This window comes from Podarcis cretensis (assembly GCF_951804945.1).
Source record: "Podarcis cretensis genome assembly, chromosome: 5".
NCBI lineage: Eukaryota > Metazoa > Chordata > Lepidosauria > Squamata > Lacertidae > Podarcis > Podarcis cretensis.
The window spans coordinates 101,762,495-101,786,858 of record NC_137174.1 but is presented as its reverse complement, the minus strand read 5'-3'; the positions used below and the strand labels follow the sequence as shown (position 1 = coordinate 101,786,858).

The following is a 24,364-nucleotide window of genomic DNA, read 5'->3' as shown; positions in this document are numbered from 1 at the left end:
CTCATACAGGGATTCACTTTACAGATAATGAAGATTGATACAAAATTATTCTCCACCTGTCATTTCCACCTTTATTGAGAATATAGGTTCCCCATAGTCTTAAAATGGGGTAGACGTTTGCATATATCGATGACACTGTGCGTCAGTTTGTGCATATGGAATAAAATCAAACCATATCTATTTAGAAAACGGTCTTTTGAGCCGGGATAGCTTTGCTGTAGACTTGTTGGGACCCAGGAGGGGCTGTAAAGAGTGAGTGGCAATCGCAAGTTCCCAAGTTCCCTCGACTGGGGAGGGAGGAGGGATAATGGGTGCTCCGGTACCCCCGCCCCCCCGTTAAGGTAAGCCGGTGCAGAGGAAGACGGGGATCCAAGCTGGAATGTGTAGAAGAGAGATTTGTCTGTTGGGGCGTGCGGGGGGCCTCTTTCTGTCCTTCCCTCCTTTGCATAGACAGCCCCGCTTCGCCACCCGCCCAGTCCAGCCAGTGCCTTTTCCAGCAGGAGCGTCTCCCCAGCTGGCCAGCAGGGGGCAGGGCGAAGCCTCCCGGCGCGCCTCCTCCGGGCATTGACGTCCTCCCCCTCCCCCCCCCCCACTTTCCCTTTCCAGCCAGCCCTGCAAAGTCCCACCAAGTCGCGCCGGAGCAGAGCCGCAACCTCGGGGCGACTCCGGCTCGCGGCTGCCGCTCCCTTCGTCGCCCGGCCGCCTCCATGCGACCCTCACCCGGACCTCTGGGCTGGCGGGTGATGGGCCGCGCCGCTGCCTGCCAGGAGGGGGGCGGCCAGTAGCTGCTGGAGCGGGGGGAGTGGCTGCTGGCGGTGGGAGGGGGGTGGGAGGGAGGGAGGGGGGCTCGACTTTCCAGGCTTCCAGAGGGAGGGGTCGGCCCCGAAGAGGAACTCGATGAGGATTGTGGGGCTCTTCTGGACCAAAGGCTCGCATATGCTGCAGTGTCTCTGTGGAAGGCGCCTGAGTTCCAGCAGTAGTCCAGGTGGGCTGCCGGATCGCGCCCTCCCCATCTCTCCTGACCCCCCCTCCTCTGCCCCCTCCCCTCCCCTGGTCGCTTCCCCTAGTGCTCCGGGCGGGGGTGGGACGCGGAGAGGCGCCGCCGGGCCGGGAGGAGACGGGTGAACGGCGGCCACTTTAGCCAGGAATATTTATAGGACTTGATCCCTGGAAAGGCGCGCGGCAGGCGGGCGGAGCGCGCTCAGCGGCCGTCCGGGCGACCTCCGGGGCTGCTGCTGCTTCGGTGCGCCCACGCGGAGGAAGGGAAGCGGAGGAGCCAGCAGCCGCCGCCGCCGCCGCCGCCGCCGGGGGTCGACGTTGACCGGCCAAAAGGGGAAGCTTCGGCCGCTGGGGAGACGGGAGGTTTCTCCTTCCAGGACGTCCGCGGCGCGCTAGGCGCTCTCCAAGGTACTGAAAGGGCAGCGCCTGGCTCTTCGGGGTGCCGAAAGGACAAATCGAGGTGCGCTCTCCATGGTGCTGAAAGGGTAGTGCTTCGCTCTCCGAGGTGCTGAAAAGGCAGCGCATGGCCTGGGGTTCTTATAGGATCATAAGAAGCTGCCTTCTCCCAAATCGGAACCAGTAGCAGCAGCAGAAGATCTGTCCCAGCTCTGGCTGGAGAAGCAACTTGTTGAGGAGAGGCTTTCCTGCCTCATATCCTCACCTGCTTAATAGGAGTAATTCATTTACAACTCTGATATGTTCTTAAGGCTCCCCGCCCCAGAGGTGGGTTCAGGGTGCCCAGTAGTTCAGGCTCTTGCATGAACTACAGCTGTCTGATTTTGGAAGCCTGCCCCCCCCCATTCAGATATGTAGCTTTTGTCTACTTGATAAGATTTCTTATGCTAAGCCTTCACCATAAGGTCGCAGGGTAGCGGACAGCAAAGTGAAACAGGTGGGTTTCTTTTTACAGTTTTTTTTTTTAAACAAGTAAATAAAAGAAGTAAAACAATATTTGACAACTGTCTTCAAATATCTGATGGGCTGTCCCATGGCAGAGGGAGCAAGTTTCCTTTCTTCTGCGCCAGAGGGTCTGGATCTGAACCAATGGGTTCAAATGACAAGGAAGGCGATTCCAATTCAACACCAGGAAGAGCTTTCTGAGGGTAAAAAGCTGTGCAATAGCAGAAAAGACTCCATGGAAAGGTGGTGAGGTCTCCTTCATTGGTGATTTTTAAACTGAGGTTGGCTTGCCATCTGTCAGGGATACTTTTGCTGTGGTTCCTGCACTGCAGAGCATTGGATTAAATGACTCTTGGAAGTCCCCTCAAACTTTAAGTTCCATCATTCTATGAATTCCCAAGAAAAGCTGCAAGGATAGAGTTAAGTCAGAGTTAACCAACTCCCATCACCCTGACAACGCTAGCTAAGCCTGATGGGAATTGTAGTGCAGCATCCTTCAGAGGGAACCATGTTAGTCACCTCTGGGTTACAGGAAAGCGAAGAGCTGAGCATTTTGGTGCTAAGAGAAAGGGACCCTGTATACTCCCAGGGGCATTCTCTTATGTATTTCCCCACACACCTTAAGGCCGAGCCCTGATATTTTCAAACAAGTTGCAAAGCAAGCAAAAAAACAACAAAAACAAAACAAAAAATGAAATAAAAAGGGGACTCTGGATTCTGCTAAGGTCTTTGAAGGATTTTTTCACATCTGCAAACCTGGAAACAGAGTGAAGTGTAATGTGGATACTGACTCGTGGACCTCACACTGTGGAGTTCATTTTGGGACTCCATCACTCACAGCTCTGTCTGCAAGTGAGAGCCACGAGTTCCTGCCCTGCAGGTGATATATTTGTGCATGTGTGAATGTGACTTCCACATCTGAAAAAAGAACTTGTCCAAACATAATGTACGAGTTGGGCCTGATGGCAACCCAATGTTATTCAGCAAGAGTTTTTCCCTGCAAGCAAATGCCCCAAGTGATGGAAAATAATGGCCATCATGCCTACCAGACATTGTGCCCCTTTAATTTTCCCACTTCCTCAGTGACTCTGCAGCAGCCCCTGGCCTTATTTTGGAAGATATATGGCCATAGCCCCAGAGAGGTACAAAATATGTACTCCCCCCTTGTTCGACTGACCCCTGATAGTGTGCATATTTTTCGGGTTGCACAGCTCTTTTAATCAATAACAAAATGTTGTCTCTTTCTACCCAATGAACCTGTGATACAAAAGCTTGCACATTCCTTTATATCAGCAAAAGCTAATCTTCTAAAAAAAGAATCCCAATAACTTCATTAAATATTTTGCTGCTTTTATTCCTCAATGATGAAACAGTTCCTTAAGAAAACCCACATCCCAATTTAATCCATTTCCCCACTAGGTTGATAAGGTACTAGGGCCTAGAATCATCAAACTGTAGAATCATAGATTCACTGAATCGTAGAATTGAAAGGGACCCCCAGAGTCATCTAGTCCAACGCCCTACAATGCAGGAATCTCAGCTAAGGCATCCATGACAGATGGCCATTCCAGTTCAGCCTAAAAATCTCCAAGAGAGGAGAGCTCACCCAATACCTTCTGAAGGAGCCCATTTACCTGGGCAGAAGGAGCCATTTACCTGTCCCCTCTTCAAACTCCTAAATCAGGGTTAGGGAACATCTGTAGCTTTCCAGATGCTGTCAAACGCCAACTCCCGTAATCCCTGACCATTGGCTGCAGTGGCTGGGAGCTGGAGTCCAGCAGCACTTCTTTACTCATCTGTGAATGGCTGCTGGAGGGTTGGGTCCAGAGAGGAGCAGTGGGGTGTGCACCCTGCCACCCTGGCATTTGTGCTGTGTAGCGCCACAGAGCATACTTTTATTCCCAGTGCTATTCAACATCTATGTTGAAACTGTTGAAAGTAAAGGTAAAGGGACCCCTGACCATTAGGTCCAGTCGTGGCCGACTCTGGGGTTGCGGCACTCATCTCGCTTTACTGGCCGAGGGAGCCGGCGTACAGCTTCCGGGTCATGTGGCCAGTATGACTAAACCGCTTCTGGCGAACCACAGTAGCGCACGGAAATGCCATTTACCTTCCCACTGCAGCGGTACCTCTTTATCTACTTGCGCTGGCGTGTTTTCGAACTGCAAGGTGGGCGGGTGCAGGGACCGAGCAACAGGAGCTTACCCCGTCGGGGGGATTCGAACCACCGACCTTCTGATCGGCAAGTCCTAGGCTCTGTTGTTTACCCCACAGAGCCACCATCTATGTTGAAACCATTGAAAGTAGTCAGTAGGAAATTTGAAGCCCAGTATCAGCCCAGTGTCATTGGCCCACTGGTGATACTTGGCTCTCTTTCTCCATAACTTCTGGCTATGCTAGCCCTGGGCTGGTGCCTGACTGCAGTGTTGGTCTGGATGAGGGCAAAGAAACTGAGCTTGAATCCCTGCAAGAATGAGGTTTTGTGGACGAGAGTTTCCCATGTTCCGGATATAAGCCTGCTACCTGTTCTGGATAGGGTTGCACTTCCTCTGAAGCAGAAGGTCCACAGCCTGGGAGTGTTCCTTGATTCATCTTTGTTGTCTGAGGCTCAGGAATTACAGGCAGGGAAAGTTTCTGTTGCCCTCTGGTGCTGCTTTTTGGCTGCCCATAGAAGCATCTGGTAGACTACTGTGATAACAGGATGCTGGACTAGATGGGCCCTTGGCCTGGTGCAGCTCCTGAGCTCTTCATATATTCTTATGTGGTGTAAGTCAGCATGCTGGGGGTCTCCATATATGTTGGACTTCAACTCCCATCAGCCCCTGCCAGCTCAGAGCATAGTGGAAGGGCATCACCCCTCCCCCCACCTATGCAAACATCAGGACAGCCTGGCTATGCGCCTGACATTCTGGACTAGTGTTGAAAGTCTATACTTGCCCAAATGGACCAAATAATTGTTCCATTTACGCTTCTAGCCTTTGAATGCTGCTATTGGGGTTTTTGATTGTTTTTGTTTTGGCTTGTTTGTTTTTGCAGCAGCACCGATTTATTTTTATAAATGTGGAGCACTTTAAAATGTATTTTCTTGTTTTTCCAAACTAGGTGTTTTGTCTGTGAAGGAGGAGGAAGTGGGAAAGGAGGTGGTATACTTAGCAACCTATCTGTCTTTCTGGCATGCAGAAGTCTTTCTAAACATTTGGCTTCTAATCAGAAAGCTATTGGTCATCTTACCTGCATGCAGAGAATGAAAATTTAAAACTTTTGCTATTAGTTTCCTTTTGTTGTTAAATGTTTTATTGATGCCTAACTAAATGCAACAAGGTTTTTATTTCAGCTGGCCCCCTACCAAGCCACTTTTCACACAATTAGAATTGTAGAGTTGAAAGGGAACCCAAGGCTCATCTAGTCCAACCCCCTGAAATGCAGGAATTTGCTATGTTGTTTGCAAAGAAAAAGAAAGAGGCATAATAATATGAAGTGAACTAGTTGCACAGCAATCCAAATGTGAACGTAATCAACACAATGGGACTAACTTTGAAGTAAACGTGCAGGCTGGACTTCTGTTGTTAATATAGGAATATGCAAGCTTTCAGTTTACACAGAGTTCTCTCTCAGCTGTGCACTGCATTTTAATAAATGGCTTCCAAAAGCTGCTGCAGTTCTGTAACAATCTGGGTCACAGAGGAGCTCATGTACAATGCGCTCGTTTTCAGGAAAGCTCTCAAATGTTTCATTTATTTCAGCAGGAAATGCAGCTTCATTTGTCTCTGCCCATTTCGTGGGGACTGTTCCTGATGTTGGGCTTTTTTTCATCTTTGCCTTATATTCCGTTCATTGAGGGCATGTCTGTCTCTTGAGGAGGAGTCCAGCACAGACTCTTCCCTGCTTTGGTGCACATCAGAACTCCCTACTGAAGCTGTTGCTTCTCTTCACCACTCACTGCTTTTCTGTGGTGATTTGGGCAGGGCATTCAACCTCTTGGGTGACATTCCCACTTATAAAGGGAAGGACGAGTATGTTCAGAGATTAAGGCTGCTGTCGTATATGCACATTTAAATGGGAGCAATCCCCATTGACTTCAATAGGACCGACTGCTAAGTGGCAACCTTAGGGACGTGGGTGGTGCTGTGGGTTAAACCAGAGCCTAGGACTTGCCAATCAGAAGGTTGGTGGTTCAAATCCCATTGCTCGGTCCCTGCTCCTGCCAACCTAGCAGTTCGAAAGCACGTCAAAGTCAAGTAGATAAATAGGTACCGCTCCAGTGGGAAGGTAAACGGCATTTCTGTGCGCTGCTCTGGTTTCGCCAGTGGCTTAGTCATGCTGGCCACATGACCTAGAAGCTGTACGCCGGCTCCCTCGGCCAGTAAAACAAGATGAGCGCCACAACCCCAGAGTCTTTCACGACTGGACCTAATGGTCAGGGGTCCCTTAACCTTTACTTTAACCCCCATTGACTTCAATAGGACCAACTGCTAAGTGGTAACCCTAGGATTGCCCCGTCATATGAGTGGCAGCTACGGAATAACTCTTATGTTGCTTAAAGGCTCATTCCCCCTGACCCAGCTGTGTTTATCAGCTCCTGGGAGCTAGAGGAATCCAGAATGTTCAGGCAATTCAGGAACCGATATAACTCAGCCTTCCCCAACTGGAGTCCCTGAGATATTTTGGACTACATCTCCCATCAGCCACAGCCAGCACACTAGGGGTGGATAGGAGTTGTAGTCCAAGACACCTGGAGGACTGGGGAAGGCTGATAGAACCAGCATTTGTCCTGTCTTGGGGCCACCACATGAGGCCCCCAATGGGAACAAAATCTCTGTGTTATAATAATGAATGCTTGATTAAGTGGAATTTTAGCAAAGGTGATGGTTTGACTAATTATGCTACCTTCAGAATCCACCTAAAAGTTAATGCTGCTTCCTGAAAAATGTGATGGGGTGCCTGTGGATTTTAATCCATGTCCTCCCAGTTCTGGTATTATTTTATGTTTTTTAACTCCACAACCTACCCGCGCGGTCGGTTAGACTAAAAGATAATGACTTTCCCCAGGGGTTTCATTTCAGAATGCCTTCATTGTTTTGTGGGGTTCCTAAGTGAACTCCTCTTTCTTTCTTTCTTTCTTTCTTTCTTTCTTTCTTTCTTTCTTTCTTTCTTCATGGTATTGCACTGAGTTTTTATTGTCTCCTGACTGCAGAGTTCCCTTTTGCTTCTTACGTTTCCTGAGATGGAGATTTCTGTAATGGCTGGTGGCAGCAGTTTGCCCTCTTCCTTGAGAGCCCTTCTCCTGAGGTTGGGAGTGAGGCTCCTCTATATATTTAAAGGAAGCTCAGGATCTATTTAAACAAGCATGTGTTTATGAGTAACCCCTCGCTGCTGACTTCACAGACTCTAATCTGTAGGTAAATTGCAAGTGTGCTCCAGCATTCATGGAAAGATGGCTGTTAGTTTCAGATCACATCCCATAAATAAAGATTACTAGAGCAGCTGTGTGTAAAGGTGGAACTTCTCTGAACTTTTATACTATTGCTGACCATTGACTGAGATGCTGATGGGATTTGTGGTCTAAAACATCTGAAGGGTATCAGGTTGGGGAAAACATCTGTGAAAGTCTGATTGTGTTACCGGGAAAATCCGAGGGCTCCCTTGGACAAAAAGTAAAGACACCAACCAGAGTAAATTGGAGCAAATCAGCAGCCTGTAGGCTTAGCCTTTATTGATCTGTTGCAACAGGGTGCTCCCCTCACTTGCAGGTGAGAGGAAAGACACAGAAAAATGGTGTGCAAGACCTTATAAAAACTTTTGAAATTCCCCTCCTCTAGGTCAAGCCCACCCCCAGAAACATCATGCATACATTACAGAAAGGAGGGGTTGAGGGAGGAGTTGCGGTGGTAACCTGAGTGTCCTGTCACCTGGCTGTTTCCCTTCTCTCCCCCTCCCCATGAGTCACTTCCAGGGGACAAAGGGGAGTTGGCAGATTATGGTGCCCTGTATCAAACCTTCCCCATTTTGTAGTCCTTCCTTCATGGAGTAAAATAAAAGTAGAACAGTGCAAATCCGATGCATGGTTGATTTGCTATGAATTTATAATAAAAGCGTATGTAGTGTGTGAGTGTGAGTGTGTGTGAAGTTTGTACAAACTGAATGATGGGGGGGGGGTTTCCTGCTACAATTTCAAAATCTTTCCTTCCTTCCTTCCTTCCTTCCTTCCTTCCTTCCTATCCAGCCAGATGTGTGGGGTATAGCTGTTGTTTGTTTGTTTGTTTGCTAACTTTCTGCCATGCTGATATGTGACTGAAAAGTAGACAGCTTCATAAAGAGCAAGTGTTTGCAGGATTGGACCAGTCCACATGAGTAAAGGCCAGATGTGACCCCTGGCCACAATGGCTCTACTCTGCCTCTGAATGCCTGTTGCTGGAAACCACAGGAGCGGAGAGAGTTGCTTTCGTGTTCGAATCCTGCTTGCAGACTTCCCTTTTGGGCGCTGTGCTTGGCCCCTGTGAGAAGAGGATGCTGTTTCAGCAGTGACCCATTTCCATGTGGGTTCCTCCGAGTTAGTGAGTAAAAAGAATCCCCTTTGCAGTTTACAAAGTCACTGTTCAAGTCTCCTAACAGCAACTTGGAAGGGGTGTTTTGTGTGTGTTTTTGGAGCGCCGTAGCTTGGAGGAGTCACTGGCTTGGCAACAGCTGCCTTGTTTTCTTTCGCAAAGGGGTTTTTGTCCCCGGAGGGACGAATCCTCCTCTGTCACAAGCAGACTCCTCCTTGGTTTTCCACAGCAAGAAACCTGCACCGAAGGAACGTTTGCTTGGAGAGGTGCTCTGGGAGTTCCCTCTTGGCTGGGGGCTGGCTGCTCATTAAGGAGCAGAGGTGCCCTGACTTGAGACAGAAGCTGCATCATTAGGTGCCATCGCTGACGCAGACTCGGTGCCGGGCTCGGTCCGTGTTGATCTCTTGCTGGCACACCAGCATGACTAAGCCGCTTCTGGCGAAACAGAGCAGCGCACGGAAACACCGTTTACCTTCCCACTGGAGCGGTGCTTATTTATCTACTTGCATTTTGACATGCTTTCGAACTGCTAGGTTGGCAGGAGCTGGGACCGAGCAACTGGAGCTCACTCCGTCGCGGGGATTCGAATCACTGACCTTCTGATCGGCAAGCCCTAGGCTCTGTGGTTTAACCCACAGCGCTACCCACGTCCCACAAATGGGGTGTGTACCCAGCCTTAATCTTCATGGCTGGGAGCAGGGGGCAGAGGAGAAGGATCAGCTTTTCCCAGGAGACTTGCAGTTCCTCTAAGCCATTGGTGGCCAAACTTGGCCCTCCAGCTGTTTTTGGGACTACAGTTCCCATCATCCCTGACCACTGGTCCTGTCCACTGGGGATGATGGGAGTTGTAGTCCCAAATCAGCTGGACGGCTAAGTTTGGCCATCACTGCTCTAAGCTGACCTTGAGTGGGAACATGGAGGGCAGGGAACAGTGGCCATGCTTGAGGGGTGTTAGTCTTGCCCAGGGGTCAGCAACCTTTTTCAGCCATGGGCCGGTCCACCATCCCTCAGACCATGTGGTGGGCCAGACTATATATATATTTTTTTGTGGTGGGGGGGAAGCAATGAACGAATTCCTATGCCTCACAAATAACCCAGAGATGCATTTTAAATAAAAGCACACATTCTACTCATGTAAAAACACGCTGATTCCCAGACCATCTGCTGGATTGAGGAGGTGATTGGGCCCTGGCCTTAGTTTGCCTACCCCGGTCTTGCCCCTCTCACTCTTTTTGCCACTCCCCCACCTTTTTCTCACCCCCTTATCTTTCTCTCTTAGTTACCCCTTCTCTCTCTCTCTCTCTCTCTCTCTCTCTCTCTCTCTCTCCTCTTTATTGGCTCTCCTCCTGCCACCCCCCTCTCTCTGCCACCCCCTTGTCTCTTCCCCTCACAGATTCCTCTTGTTAGAGGTCTGAATGAAGGGCTCCACCTCCTCATTCCATTGCTCCATCTGTTTCTGTGTGCGCTCTCTCTCTCTCTCTCTCTCTCTCTCTCTCTCTCTCTCTCTCTCTCTCTCTCTCCTTTTCTCCCTCTGGGCTTTCTCTGCTCACCTGTAAGCAGTCCAGGGGGTGCACAAAGCCTTTGGGGGGGGTCACAGTTTGACCACTCTGGTCCTTCTGGATTCTGCTGCTGGGTTGAAGGACAGCACCGCTCGAATCTGGGGCTGGGCACATTTCCTAGAACATTTGACCATCGAATTGTTCTCTGCAGGATCCAAAGTTCCTGGCTGGGTTCACAAAAGCAAACGATGGCTCCTGAGCTTTGGCAGGGAGCAACCTGGAGATCAGCCTTTCCAGCTGTCAGGCTCTGCCAGACTTTGGAATATGCTTCCCATACATGGAAGCTCACCTGATGCCAACTCTTAGATCTTTATGGTAGTAGGCAAAGACTTTTTAACCAGTTAAAAATAATCCCAGTTCTTTAAATATCTAGGTTAATCTAGCTTTACACCACTCAAAAACTATGCTTTATTGTCCTGCTATTTCCTGCTGTCTTGTGGGACTATTTATTTTATTGCTTTTCTTCCTGGTTAGCTGCCCTGGGAGCAAGAATGCCAAAGGAGGTAGCAAAAATACTTTCAAAATAAATGGGTGAATAAGTAAATAAACTTTGCGCTGGGACAATATAAAGATGGCGGAGTTTCCCCTGCATCTTTCTTAACCTTGTCGCAGTTCTGATGGGAATCGGGGAGAGGTTATGATTTGTTGTTGTTTAGTCGTTTAGTCATGTCCGACTCTTCATGACCCCCTGGACCAGAGCATGCCAGGCCCTCCTGTCTTCCACTGCCTCCTGCAGTTGGTCAAACTCATGCTGGTAGCTTCCAGAACACTGTCCCACCATCTCGTCCTCTGTCGTCCCCTTCTCCTTGTGCCCTCCATCTTTCCCAACATCAGGGTCTTTTCTGTTGGCTATTTGCAGTATGGTAGTGCTGCAGAGAGCTTGCTGGGGAGACCATGCATTAAAAAGGGACTCAAAAATAACTTAAACAAGGTTTTAGTTACAAAAACAAAAATTCCTTATACACTAAATACATCAACAACAAACCAGACCCAACCACCAACCCAACCCCCAGGGTAATGAGAGAGCTAGGTGCTGCTCCTTATATACTACACCCAAATGCTGACACACCTTAATCAATACAACTCAGCAGCACCTGCTATGTTTCACAGCTGTAAATCTGGGTCTCGTTATTTTGCTCTGGCCCTTGCTCTGGCCCTTTAAAGACATACACATTGGGTGGAACAATGATGAACCTTTACATTTAAAGAAACCATTCAACATTTTCCAGGGAGTCTTCTCTCCATTCTGAAGGAAATCAGCCCTGAGTGCTCACTGGAAGGACAGATTGTGAAGCTGAGGCTCCAGTACTTTGGCCACCTCATGAGAAGAGAAGACTCCCTGGAGAAGACCCTGATGTTGGGAAAGATGGAGGGCACAAGGAGAAGGGGGCGACAGAGGACGAGATGGTTGGACAGTGTTTTCGAGGTTACCAGCATGAGTCTGACCAAGCTGCGGGGGGCAGTGGAGGACAGGAGTGCCTGGCGTTCTCTGGTCCATGGGGTCACGAAGAGTCGGACACGACTAAATGACTAAACAACAACAACAACAATTCTCTGCTGATCCAAAGGGCAGGACCTGAACCACTGGATTCAAAAGGCAGGAAAGGGGATTCCAACTGAACATTAGGAAGAGCTTTCTGAGGATAAGAGCCATTCAAGAGTGGAATGAACTCCCTTGAAGGTAGTGAGCTCTCCTGCCTGGGGGGGGGGGGGGTTAAGCAGAGGTTGGGGGGCCATCTGCCAGGGTCTCTTTTGGTTAAACTAGAGGATCTCTTCCAGCTCTACAATTCTCTGGTTCTGTTGGTGGTTGGTTTTGATTTTTGCTTTGCATGTCTGTCCTTGATTGTGTGCGTGCTGTAGTAGCAGAGGACGGCTGGGGCTGGCAGGATCCCACCTTGGGCTCGGATTCAGTGTGCTAATCCATCCTGTCTGCTGCAGATGGCGTCTCCTCAGCCAACTGTGTCAGCCATGCCTCCTGACCCCGTCTCCCCTCCCCGTCTCAAGGCCCAGCCTCTGGGGCTTCAATCTCCTCCTGACACTTGCGCAGGATGCCAAGAAGCTCTTGCACGCATGCGATTTAACTCTCACCTCCACAGCACTCTTCAACGTACAGAGAGCTTTCGGACCCTTGCTTCTTTGGCGAGCGGTTAAATCTAACCAGAGTTATTCAGGCATTTCCCTGTTGCATTAGGGAGAGGAAGAAAGCTTCACGGGCTCCCATTTACAATTTTACAGCTGCTGTTTGCATGACAGGATGCCAGATTACCTAGGATGGAAGAGAGATCAGGATCTGCTGGTAGGTCTCCACGTGATCTGCAAGAGCAAATCCCAATTGTTTAACAAGAGCAACATCATTATTGATTATCGTTATCATCAATTTCTATTTACCACCTTTCACCCTGAGGTTCCTGGGAGGGTTACAATTAAATCCTAGCATTTTGATGATGATGATGATGATGATAATAATAATAATAATAATAATAATAATAATAATAATAATAATGGTACTGGTCGTAATAATTATTGCTTTTGAATTGTGTTTTGAATTGCCTAAGTCTCCAGGCAATTTACAATCACCCAATAAAAGCAACAAACAAGTAGGTTTAAGAACCATAGAAATGGACACGCAAGTTAGGGCTCAGCCACACTGCAGATTCTCCTGTGCCTACAAAGGGGGGGTTCCTGCTTTTCCTGTACTTTCTAGGCATGGGGTCCAAGCAGTTTTGCCTTCCCCCAGAAACCTACTCTTAAGAGTTAAATTGGGACAAATGGCAATCTGCTGAAAACCTGCTGGTTGTTTGTTCTGATTCAGTGCTAAACTTCGGGTTTTCCCAGGGTGTGTGTGTGTGTGTGGATAAGACATATCCAGCTGCAGAAGCTTGTGTCCCTTTGTTTCTGGAAACAACAAATAGTGGGCACCTGTTGTTATCTCAGCAGCGATACTGTCTAGTGTCCAGTCAAGGGAAGTCATAGAACCACTCTATTCTGCTTTGGTCAGACCATACCTGGAATCTTGTGTCCTGAGTGCTAGAATTTAAGAAGGATATTGACAAGCTGGAATGGGAGCAGAAGATGATCAAGGGTCTGGAAACCAAGCCTTATGAGGAACGGTTGAGGTTGCTGGGTATGTTTAGCCTGGAAGGGAAGATATGGTAGCTATCTTCAAATATCTGAAAGGTTGTGACTGGGAGTGGCCGCCGGGACCACATAACACTGGTCCTGAGAGATCTGCATGGGCTCCCAGTACATTTCCAAGCACAATTCAAAGTGTTGGTGCTGACCTTGAAAGCCCTAAATGGCCTCGGTCCTGTATACCTGAAGGAGCGTCTCCACCCCCATCGTTCAGCCTGGACACTGAGGTCCAGCACCGAGGGCCTTCTGGCGGTTCCCTCCCTGCGAGAAGTGAGGTTACAGGGAACCAGGCAGAGGGCCTTCTCGGTGGTGGCACCTGCCCTGTGGAATGCCCTCCCTTCAGATGTGAAGGAAATAAGCAACTATCCTGTTTTTAAAAGACATCTGAAGGCAGCCCTGTTTAGGGAAGTTTTTAATATTTAATGCTGTATTGTTTTTAACACTCGATTAGGAGCCGCCCAGAGTGGCTGGGGAAACTCAGCCAGATGGGCAGGGTATAAATAATAAATTATTATTATTATTATTATTATTATTATTATTATGGAATGGGAACAAGCTTGTTTTCTCCCACTCTGGAGGGTAGGACTCAAACCAACGGCTTCAAGTAACAAGAAAGGAGATTCTGAATAAACACCAAGAGGAACTTCAATAAGGGCTGTTTGACAGTGACCTCCTTTTTGGAGGTTTTTAAGCAGAGGTTGGATGGCCCTCTGTCTTGGATGCTTTAGTTTAGATTCCGGCATTGCAGGGGGTCAGACTGGATGACCCCCAAGGTCCCTTCCAACTCTGCAATTCTATGAACCCCTGGTAGGGCTGTGGATGACTCCTGTCTGAGACCCTGGTGAGTAATTGCCATTTAGTGTAGACAATACTGAGTGTAAGGCTGTTCTCTAGGCTCCAATGATTTGTCCAGTGCAACATCTGGGGGGCATTGCCACATTTTGCCCCCAACTCTGTTCTAATAATAATAATAATAATAATAATAATAATAATAATTTATTATTTGTACCCCGCCCATCTGGCTGGGTTTCCCCAGCCACTCTGGGCGGCTTCCAACAAGGATGAAAAATACACTAAAATGTCACATACTAAAAACTTCCCTGAACAGGGCTGCCTTCAGATGTCTTCTGAATGTCAGGTAGTTGTTTATTGCTTTGACATCTGATGGGAGGGCATTCCACAGGGTGGGCGCCACTACCGAGAAGGCCCTCCGCCTGGTTCCCTGTAACTTGACCTCTCGCAGTGAGGGAACCACCAGAAGGCCCTCGGAGCTGGACCTCAGTGTCCGGGCTGAACGATGGGGGTGGAGACGCTCCTTCAGGTATACTGGACCGAGGCCATTTAGGGCTTTAAAGATCAGCACCAACACTTTGAATTGTGCTCGGAAACGTACTGGGAGCCAATGTAGGTCTTTCAAGACCGGTGTTATATGGTCTCAGCGGCCGCTCCCAGTCACCAGTCTAGCTGCCGCATTCTGGATTAGTTGTAGTTTCCGGGTCACCTTCAAAGGTAGCCCCACGTAGAGCGCATTGCAGTAGTCCAAGCGGGAGATAACCAGAGCATGTACCACTCTGGCGAGACAGTCTGCAGGCAGATAGGGTCTCAGCCTATGTACCAGATGGAGCTGGTAAACAGCTGCCCTGGATACAGATTTGACCTGTGCCTCCATGGACAGCTGTGAGTCCAAAATGACTCCCAGGCTGCGCACCTGGTCCTTCAGGGGCACAGTTACCCCATTCAGGACCAGGGAATCCTCCACACCTGCCCGCCTCCTGTCCCCCAAAAACAGTACTTTTGTCTTGTCAGGATTCAACCTCAATCTGTTAGCCGCCATCCATCCTCCAACCGCTTCCAGACACTCACACAGGACCTTCACCGCCTTCACTGGTTCTGATTTAAAAGAGAGGTAGAGCTGGGTATCATCTGCATACTGATGAACACCCAGCCCAAACCTCCTGATGATCTCTCCCAGTGGCTGCATGTAAATGTTGAAAAGCATGGGGGAGAGGACAGAACCCTGAGGCACCCCACAAGTGAGAGCCCAGGGGTCTGAACACTCATCCCCCACCACCACTTTCTGAACACGGCCCAGGAGGAAGGAGCGGAACCACTGTATAACAGTGCCCCCAGCTCCCAGCCCCTCAAGACGGTCCAGAAGGATGTTATGGTCGATGGTGTCAAAGGCCGCTGAGAGATCCAGCAGAACTAGGAAACAGCTCTTACCTTTGTCCCTAGCCCGCCGGAGATCATCAACCAGTGCGACCAAGGCAGTTTCAGTCCCATGATGAGGCCTGAATCCCGACTGGAAGGGATCCAAATGGTCCGCTTCTTCCAGGCGTGCCTGGAGTTGTTCAGCAACCACTCGCTCAATCACCTTGCCCAAGAATGGAAGGTTTGAGACTGGGCGATAATTGGCCATCGTGGCCGCATCTAAAGATGGTTTTTTAAGAAGCAGTTTAATAACCGCTTCTTTCAGCGGGTCTGGGAAGGCTCCCTCACGGAGGGAAGCATTCACCACCCCACGAAGCCCATCGCCCAGTCCTTCCCGGCTAGCTTTTATAAGCCAGGATGGGCAAGGATCCAGGAGACAGGTGGTTGGCTTCACTCGTCCAAGCAGCCTGTCCACATCCTCGGAGGTAACAGATTGGAATTGATCCCACACAACTTTACCAGACAGGACTCTAGCACTCTCCCGCCCCTGCCCTGCTCCCACGGTGGAGTCTACTTCTTCCCGAATCTGAGCGATTTTATCTGCAAAAAAATTTGCAAAATCATTGCAGGAGAACATATGGCCCGTACTGGGCCCCGATGTTACAGGTGGTTCCGCTAAATTGTGAACCACCTGAAAGAGTCTCCTGCTGCTGTTTTCTGCAGATGCAATAGAGGCGGTGAAGAAAGTCTTCTTCGCCGTCGCTATCGCCACTTGGTAGGCTCGATGTTGAGCTCTAACCTGTGTCCGGTCAGATTCGGAATGAGTTATCCGCCACCGGCGCTCTAGCCGTCTCAACGATTGTTTCATTGCCCTCAGATCCGTGGAAAACCACGGGGCTGTCCGGGCTCCATGCAATCGGAGAGGGCGCTTCGGAGCCAAACAGTCGATAGCCCTGGTTAACTCCGCATTCCAGCGGGCCACCAGGGAATCGGCTGAAAGGCCATCAACATGGGATAAAGCATCCCCTACCACTCTCTGGAAACCATTTGGATCCATTAAGTGGCGGGGGCGGACCATCCGAATCGGTCCCACCTCCCTGCAGAGGGGATGGGTCGCAGAGAAGTCCAGTTGCACCAGGAAGTGATCTGACCATGGCACTTCTTTCGTTTCGCTTTTAGTTAGTGTCAGATCACCAACATCCATAGAGGTAAACACCAGGTCCAAGGCATGTCCGCGGCTATGGGTTGGGCCAGACTTATTCAGGGACAGCCCCATGGAGGCCATGCTTTCCACGAAGTCCCGAGCGGCCCCTTGTAAGGTCGTGTCGGCATGGATGTTAAAATCCCCTAGGACGACCAAGCTAGGTGTCTCCAGGAGAACATCCGCCACGACCTGAAGCAGCTCGGGCAGGGAATCCTTGGTGCAGCGGGGAGGTCGGTACACCAAAAGGAATCCTGTACTGCCCCTATTGCCCAACTTCCAGAACATGCACTCGGAAAATTGGGTCTTCCCAATAGGACGCCTGGTGCAAACTAATGATTTCCTAAAAATCACTGCAACCCCCCCTCCCCGCCCACATGACCTGGGTTGCTGTGCGTAAGAGAAACCTGGTGGACAAGCAGCGGCAAGGACAGGCCCATCTGCTTCATCCAACCAAGTCTCTGTTACACATGCCAGGTCAAGTCCTCCATCCATGATCAAGTCATGGATGGCAGTGGTCTTATGAATCATTGACCTGGCATTGCACAGCAGCACCTTCAGGTCATGTGGGTATCCCTTGCTGATTCTAGTATCCATCCGGTCAGGACCAGACCCGGAGGCAGGAATAGTCCTCAGACAACGACTAAACCTGCCTCCTCTGTAATGACATGGTCTGGTCTTAGCGTAACTCCTCCTCCTACCCGTGATCACTGAGATCGGTTGTCCCAGTGCATCCCCCCTGTGGAACTTGTCCCAGCCATCGTATTGGCTGGGGCCCACTCCCCGGCAGCCCTGACCCCTCCCCTTAAGAACAAAATAACACCTTAAAAAAACCCAAATAAAACAATACAAACAAAAAACAATAAAAATTACAAAAACATAAAATCAAACAAATTCCCAGGCCCAATAAACATCCATCCCACCCCCCACCCCCACTTACAAAAAATTCAAAATAATTTTTTTTTCTTGTTCCTTTAACAGCAGCCTAACATGGATAAATGTTGCCAAGTGAAGCTTTTCTCAGCGTAGAAATAAGTGACCAGGAAAAGCTTCAGATGCTTCACTCCCAGGTGACAGCCGACTGTTAGCATCACAAGAGCAGGGGCAGAAGAAAATATGGTGACCTGGGTCATGAGTTCAAGACACAGGCTGGGAAATTCCAGACTTCTCAGGGCATAAAGGGGCAGCTCACTGAATTGCGCTGGCTCTGACGGGTAGCGGGAGATCCCACTGCCTCCAGAAATAGTTTTAGCAGCCGGTATTTTGCTAGCAGTCAGCCTTACTGTATCTGCAGGCGGAAGCCTCCTATAAATAGACGGTCCCTCATGAGGAAAGGAGAGGGAGATGCGTAAGGCTCAATAATAATAAAAGCAGGGTGTGCTTCTCTTCTGCCCTGAAACTGCCAGGAACGAGGAGATTGGGTCTTGTAGAGAGAGACTGCTGCTTCCTGCCTCAAATGGCTCATTTCCTCCAGGCCTGCAATAGCTTGCTGGTTCTCCTTGTGAAGAAATAACCCTGCCCTGTTGCTCAGCCACCCACAGGGCCAGAGGGCAAGCTGATGTGTTTGGGAGAGGCAAAGTTTGAGAGAGCATTTCATGGATGTTGTGGCTGTTGGACTCTCATATTCATTAGCCATGTTGGTTAGCCTAGGTCCGTTAAGAACATAAGAGCCTCTGGATCAGACAAGTGGTTCATCTTGTCCAGTATCCCATTCTTGGTGAATTCTAACTGTCCGGGACATTTCCAGGGGAGCTGAAGGAAGCAGTGGTATGTCTGCTCTTAAAGAAAACATTGTTAGATCCTTTAGATCTATCCAATTACTGCCCAGTTTTGAATCTTTCGTACCTTGGTAAGGTAATTGAGGGAGTGGTTGCTGAACAGCTTGGTAGGTTTCTGGAGGAAACATTAGCTTTGGATCCATTCCAGTCTGACTTTCGCCCTGGTTATGGGACTGAGACAGCTCTGGTTGCCCTAACAGATGATCTCCATAGACAACTGGATCGAGGCGGGTTGGGACTGCTGATTCTTTTAGACTTGTCAGCAGCCTTAGACATGGTTGATCATGATCTTTTGGATCACTGCCTTGCCAACGTGGGGATTCAAGGCGAAGTCCAACAATGGCTGCGTTCCTTTATCTCAGGTTGGGGGCAGAGGGTGGCGCTAGGGAAGGAGATGTTGTCGCGCCACTCTTTGGTGTGTGGAGTTCTGCAGGGCACAATCCTTTCCCTGATGCTTTTAACACCTTTATGCACCCCCTTGCCCAGGTTGTCCAGAATTTTGGGCTGGGTTGTCATCAATATGCTGGTGACACCCAGCTCTATCTGTTGATGGACGGCTGCCCTGACTCAGCCCTGGACACGCTGACCAGATGTCTGGAAGCTGTGGCTGGATGGCTGCATGGGAGCCGGTTGAAGTTAAACCCTTTGAAGATAGAGGTCCTCTGGCTGTGTCGGGATGGCATGGGGTTAGGGGGCCAACTCCCATCTCTTGCGGGGGCTCAACTTGTGCAGTGCCTTCTGTCAAGAGTTTGGGTGTAACCTTCAACACCTCCCTCTCCATGGAGGCACAGGTTGCAGCTACTGCAAAGGCGGCATTTTTTCATCTCCACCGTATCAAGCAGTTGGTCCCTTACCTTTCCTGCCCTGATCTGGCCACAGTGATCCATGTGAAGGTCACCTCCAGGCTTGATTACTGTAACTCGCTCTGCGCGGGGCTGCCCTTGAAGTTGTCCCAGAGACTCCAGCGGGTGCAGAATGCCACGGCGAGGCTCCTTATGGGGTCTTCGCTGCGAGATCACATTCACCCAGTGCAGTTGGAAAAGGGTCTCCAGTGCAGCTGGAGTACAGGGTCAGGTTTAAGGTCCTGGTTTTGACCTTTAAAGCCTTTTGTGGCCTAAAGGTAAAGGTAAAGGTACCCCTGCCCGTACGGGCCAGTCTTGACAGACTCTGGGGTTGTGCGCCCATCTCACTTAAGAGGCCAGGGGCCAGCGCTGTCCGGAGACACTTCCGGGTCACGTGGCCAGCGTGACATCGCTGCTCTGGCCAGAGCCAGAGCCAGAGCCAGAGCCAGAGCCGCACACGGAAATGCCGTTTACCTTCCCGCTGGTAAGCGGTCCCTATTTATCTACTTGCACCCGGAGGTGCTTTCGAACTGCTAGGTTGGCAGGCGCTGGGACCGAGCAGCGGGAGCGCACCCCGCCGCAGGGATTCGAACCACCGACCTTTCGATCGGCAAGCCCTAGGCGCTGAGGCTTTAACCCACAGCGCCACCTGCGTTTTGTGGCCTAGGACCCTCATAACTACGGGACCGCCTCTCCTGGTATGCCCCGCGGAGGACCTTAAGGTCCATAAATAGCAACACTCTAGAGGTCCCGGGCCCTAAGGAAGTCAGATTAGCCTCAACCAGAGCCAGGGCCTTTTCAACACTGGCTCCGGCCTGGTGGAATGCTCTGTCTCATGAGACCAGGGCCCTGCGGGATCTGATTTCTTTCCACAAGGCCTGTAAGAGAGAACTGTTCCGCCTGGCCTTTGGCTTGGAATCAGCCTGATCTCCTCTCCCTCTTTCCTTTTCCTTCTGTGATGGAACCTCTATTTGGGGACTTCCCTGGCTTTTTCTGGCCCACGTAGGACCAGTCTGGATAGTTGGCCTTGGTGAAGATTTGACGTTTTCTCCCCCCAAACAGTTTTTGATCTGGGCTTCCACTGAAATGAGGCTGCATTTTAAGTTATATTTTAATCCTGTTTTTAAGTTGTATTTTAATCAATTGTTTTTATATGTTAGCCGCCCTGAGCCTGATCTTGGCCGGGGAGGGCGGGGTATAAATAAAATCTATTATTATTATTATTTACCTTTTTTAAGGAAGGTACATAATAGGTTCACTGTGTTGTTGTTTGTACCCTGGTTGCCCCAGCCAGTCTGAGTAGTGTAAAGCAATTCTTCTGCTTATGTGTCCTGAATCTTCCAACATTCATTTTCATTGGATCTTCATGAGTTCGAGTGCTATGAGACCAGGGAGGGGAACATTTCTCTGTCCAATGTCTCTATGCCATGCGTTATTTTATAAACTTCTATCTTGTCACCTCTTGGTCTTCTTTTCTCTAAGCTAAAAAGTCCCCAATGCTGCAATCTTTGTTCACCGTGTGTGTGTGTGTGTGTGTGTGTGTGTGTGTGTGTGTGGCTTCATCCCCTTGATCATTTTGGTCCTTCTTTTCTGACCATTTTCTACAATATCCTTTTTTGAAGTGAGATTAGCTAGAACTGTACACAATACTCCAAATGCGGTCGCACCACAGCTGCATATTGGCATTATGACACTGGAATCTTTATTTCCTACCCCTTTCCTTGCATGGAATTTGCCCTTTTCATGGCTGCCACACACCTGGTGGACAACCTCATTGAGCTATGTATTCTGTCTCCAAGGTGTTGACTTTCATCCTATCCTCCTTGCTTGCGATTTTGGGTCCATGAATCCTGGTGGTTCTCTGGGGAACTGCAGCCTCTACCCTCCAGGGACAAAAAATTGTCACTTTCATTTCCATGCTCCCATCCTTCAAGCTGAAGAAAAGCAGCCTGAGTCAGGAAAGAATCCTCCTTCCTTTCTGAGGCTGAAGACAGACAACGGTTTGTTGACAATGGTCTGGGAGGGGTTTTGTTTTGTACAGCACAGAGGCACTAATTTTGTTGCATCTCTGGAGAAGCAGCTTTTGCCGGTTTTCAAAACAATGCAAAATCCTGCCCAACCTATTTCCCAAAGGAGAAAGAGGGGTGAGTGGGGACGCTGTGAGCAGAAACCAATTGGCTTCAGGACGTTCCTTTCCTCAGTTCCACCATTGTAGTGGAAGGTCAGTAGAATCTGCCTGCCCATCCAAAATCACTTTCAGTGGCCTGCACGAAGACTCTTCAAAATCCGTTGCAAAACATTATTCTGAGTGTTTGAAGATTCAGGACAGATAAGAATAAGTCCTTCTTTGCACGGCACATAGTCGAACCATGAAACTTGCTCCCAAAGGAGGCAGTGATGGCCATCATCTTGGGTGGCTTTAAAACAGGACTGGATAAATCTGTGGAGGGGAAGGAGAGGGCTCTGGGCGACTCCTAGCCAGGATGGTTTTTGTGGGAAGGTTCAGGGAGGCAAGGGAGGATATATTGTTTATTAGTATCCTTCCTAACTTGCGCTAGCAAGTTCTATAACTTAGCAGAGTTTTACATTCCCCTTTTAAAGACACAGTGGGTAGCTGGTTGCAGGCTTGTTTAAGCCTCTCAGTATTAGATTCCTGGTAAGTTCCCTTATATCCCTCGTAAAAGAATAAACACGCCACAGTCTTGTGTAAAGTATATAAAAGAAGTTTACTCACACATTCAGTTCACAGTTGGATCCCTGAAGGCAGACTTAGTTACAAAGTATATACATGTGGATCTGTCCCATATGGAGATAGTCCCAGTGTCCTCTGTTGGCTGAGCAATTCTAGCTAAAAGCTGTTCTAACGACGGAAAGTCAAAGAGAGAGAGATGCTGCATGCCTTGTCCTTTTGTTACCTGGACAGGTAAGGTCACACGCACCTCTAGTCACATGCAAAAGGACGTATGTCCCAGTCAGGAGGAAACAGGAAGTTCCGACTGGCTGGACCAAACATTCCCCTGCATGTCCACTCTAGGAAAACAAGGAATGTTGTACTTGACTGCTACTTGTGTATCACATCCCACAGTTTTGCTCCACCTTCACAGTTAAAGGCAGCAATGCTCCTAAATCCCAGTTGCTGCAAAGCGTAGGAGGGGAGAGGGCTCTTGCACTTGGGTCCTGCTTTCAGGTTTCTCACAGGCATACTAGACTAGATGGACTACCAGATGGACCATTGGCTCAATCCAGTAGGGTCCCAGTATGCATTTCAGATGAAGGTTTGCCATTCTGCCATCTTGAAAGGCAAACAATGGCAGCAGCCTGCTTCCTGGTGGGATCTTTCGGGAAGCACATTCCTTCTTTGGTTCCCTGTCTCCAGTTACTGATGTGCATTAGGGGCTCCATACCTGATAAGATGTTGCAGTCCCAGCTCCCATCAGGCCAGCTTAGTACTCCCAATGGTCAGGGATGAGGGGAGATGGAGTTCAGTAACTTCTGGACGGTCCCACATTGGTTACCTCCAGACAACCACAGCAATGATGATTCTTCACTTTCTGTGAAGCATTTAGAAGTGATTTCACAATGCAATACAAGCAGTCAAGCCGCTGCATTCTGCACTTCCTGCAGCTTCCAGATCAACCTCAATATACTAGAGATGGATTGCCTCACTTAGAGAATAGAAGGTACATCTCCCCAGCCTAGACAACCCCCAATTAAAACGGGTGCGGGAGGAGGAATTTATTTTGAGGTGAAAGTTGTTCCATAGATAAATCCTAAATTGCTCCAGCATCTGGTTCGTTGACAAGTGTGGGGAGATAAAGGAGCAGAATCGGGGGAGGAAACACTTAGTCTTCTCTTCCATCCCTATTTATTTAAAGCATTACTTTCTTTTATTTTTTTATAAAAAAAGAACCTTCTCTGAAGTCAACACCCTTTTGAGTTAAAGAAAAAGGAAGCCAGGAACTTTCTAGCTGGTGATGATCAACACTGGACACCAGCACACCACCCAACTTTGAAATTAGCCTTCTAGAAAATCCCTAGGTGAGTTGCATGAAGGGGCCGTCTGGCCAAAAGAAGCTTTTCTATTTGTCCAAGCACCCTCTGCCATTAGATAGAGTGAGGAGAATGTCTCAAGTGGCAAACCCTGGGAAGGAGGCAGCAGTGGCCGCCCCCAAATCTCCTGGTCTGCCTTGCATCCCCTAAGCCAGACTTCTGCCCTTAGGAGGATGCCATTCTGTTGGCAGTGATGAAGGAAGAGTCAACAGCCAACCTGGGTGGATTCTGTACGTGAATTTGGGGCACCACCTTGTCCTTTGTCTCAGGCAGCAAAATGACTTGGGTCAGCCTCGTGGAAGGACCATAGCTCAGCAGGAGAGCATCTAGACCATGTTCAGTCCCCAGTGTCTCCAGGTAAAGTTGGAGGGGACACCTGGCTGAAACCCATAGCTACTTGCCAGGGATGGAATCCAGGGTCTCCTTCCTTCAGGTGCTCTGTTGCTGAGGCTGGGCACTCCTGTGGTGCTTTTGAGAGGACTTGCTAGTGGATTCTGCACTTTGGCTGTCCCTTGGTCTTCATAAGGTTGGATGATCCCTGACAGTTGCTGGGGTGCAGAGAGAGCAATTGGGGTGCATGTCGCCTTCTTCCTAGAGCCTCTGGACAGCCACTGGCGTTGGAACTCATGCTGGGCTCGATGGCCCACCATGACCTGACCCAGCAGAGCTCTTCAGACAGCCTTTGGCCAAGCTTCTCCAGCTGAGTGTTTTCCAGATGTTCTGGGCCACAGCTCCCATCAGCCTCAGCCAGCACAGCCGTAGGATGCTGAGCCTGATGGGAGTTGTAGTCAAAAACATCTGGCTGGAGCCGGCTATCCCCGACTCTTACATCAGTGTAATTGGCTTGTGGATCAAGCTGCCTGGCCTGTGGTTGCTCAAAGGGGCGTGTGGGTGCAGGATGCTTCTTAGACTTCCACTAAGGGGGCTTTAGGGGGTAGGACTAGATGACCCTTTGGGTCCCTTCCGACCCTACAATTCCAGGATTCCATGCTCCCTGCTCTCTCCCTTCCAGTTTGTGTGTTCAGGCATCTCAGGCTTTCTGATGACTGCTCAATTCTGCACTTGAAAGTGGCGTGTGGGGGGATGTTGATTGGAAACTGCTACAAGAATAACACAAAAGGGGCTTGATTTTTTCTTTTTAGGAGGGAAGGGGGGGTAATGTATTCAGGATTGTTTGTCTTAATTGGAGAGTGCAATTGCAGTGATT

The 24,364-nt window shown here is 49.4% G+C and overlaps 1 protein-coding gene and 1 long non-coding RNA gene across 3 annotated transcripts in view; one reads left to right on the top strand and one right to left on the bottom strand.

The window, feature by feature from the left end:
- The window catches only part of LOC307217218, a 671,692-nt gene that overhangs the window by 144,199 nt on the left and 503,129 nt on the right, over positions 1-24,364 (bottom strand). The gene's annotated exons all lie outside the window — the stretch shown is intronic.
- The window catches only part of FGF12 (fibroblast growth factor 12), a 233,646-nt gene that overhangs the window by 84,432 nt on the left and 124,850 nt on the right, over positions 1-24,364 (top strand). The window contains exon 1 of one of the 2 annotated variants that reach the window (XM_079978266.1): positions 886-985. The exons of the other annotated variant lie outside the window; for it this stretch is intronic. Coding sequence (XP_079834392.1) covers positions 898-985 — 88 coding nt within the window. The 5' untranslated portion in view covers positions 886-897. Of the gene's footprint in view, positions 1-885; positions 986-24,364 lie in introns of those variants that run through there. 2 annotated transcript variants of the gene reach the window in all.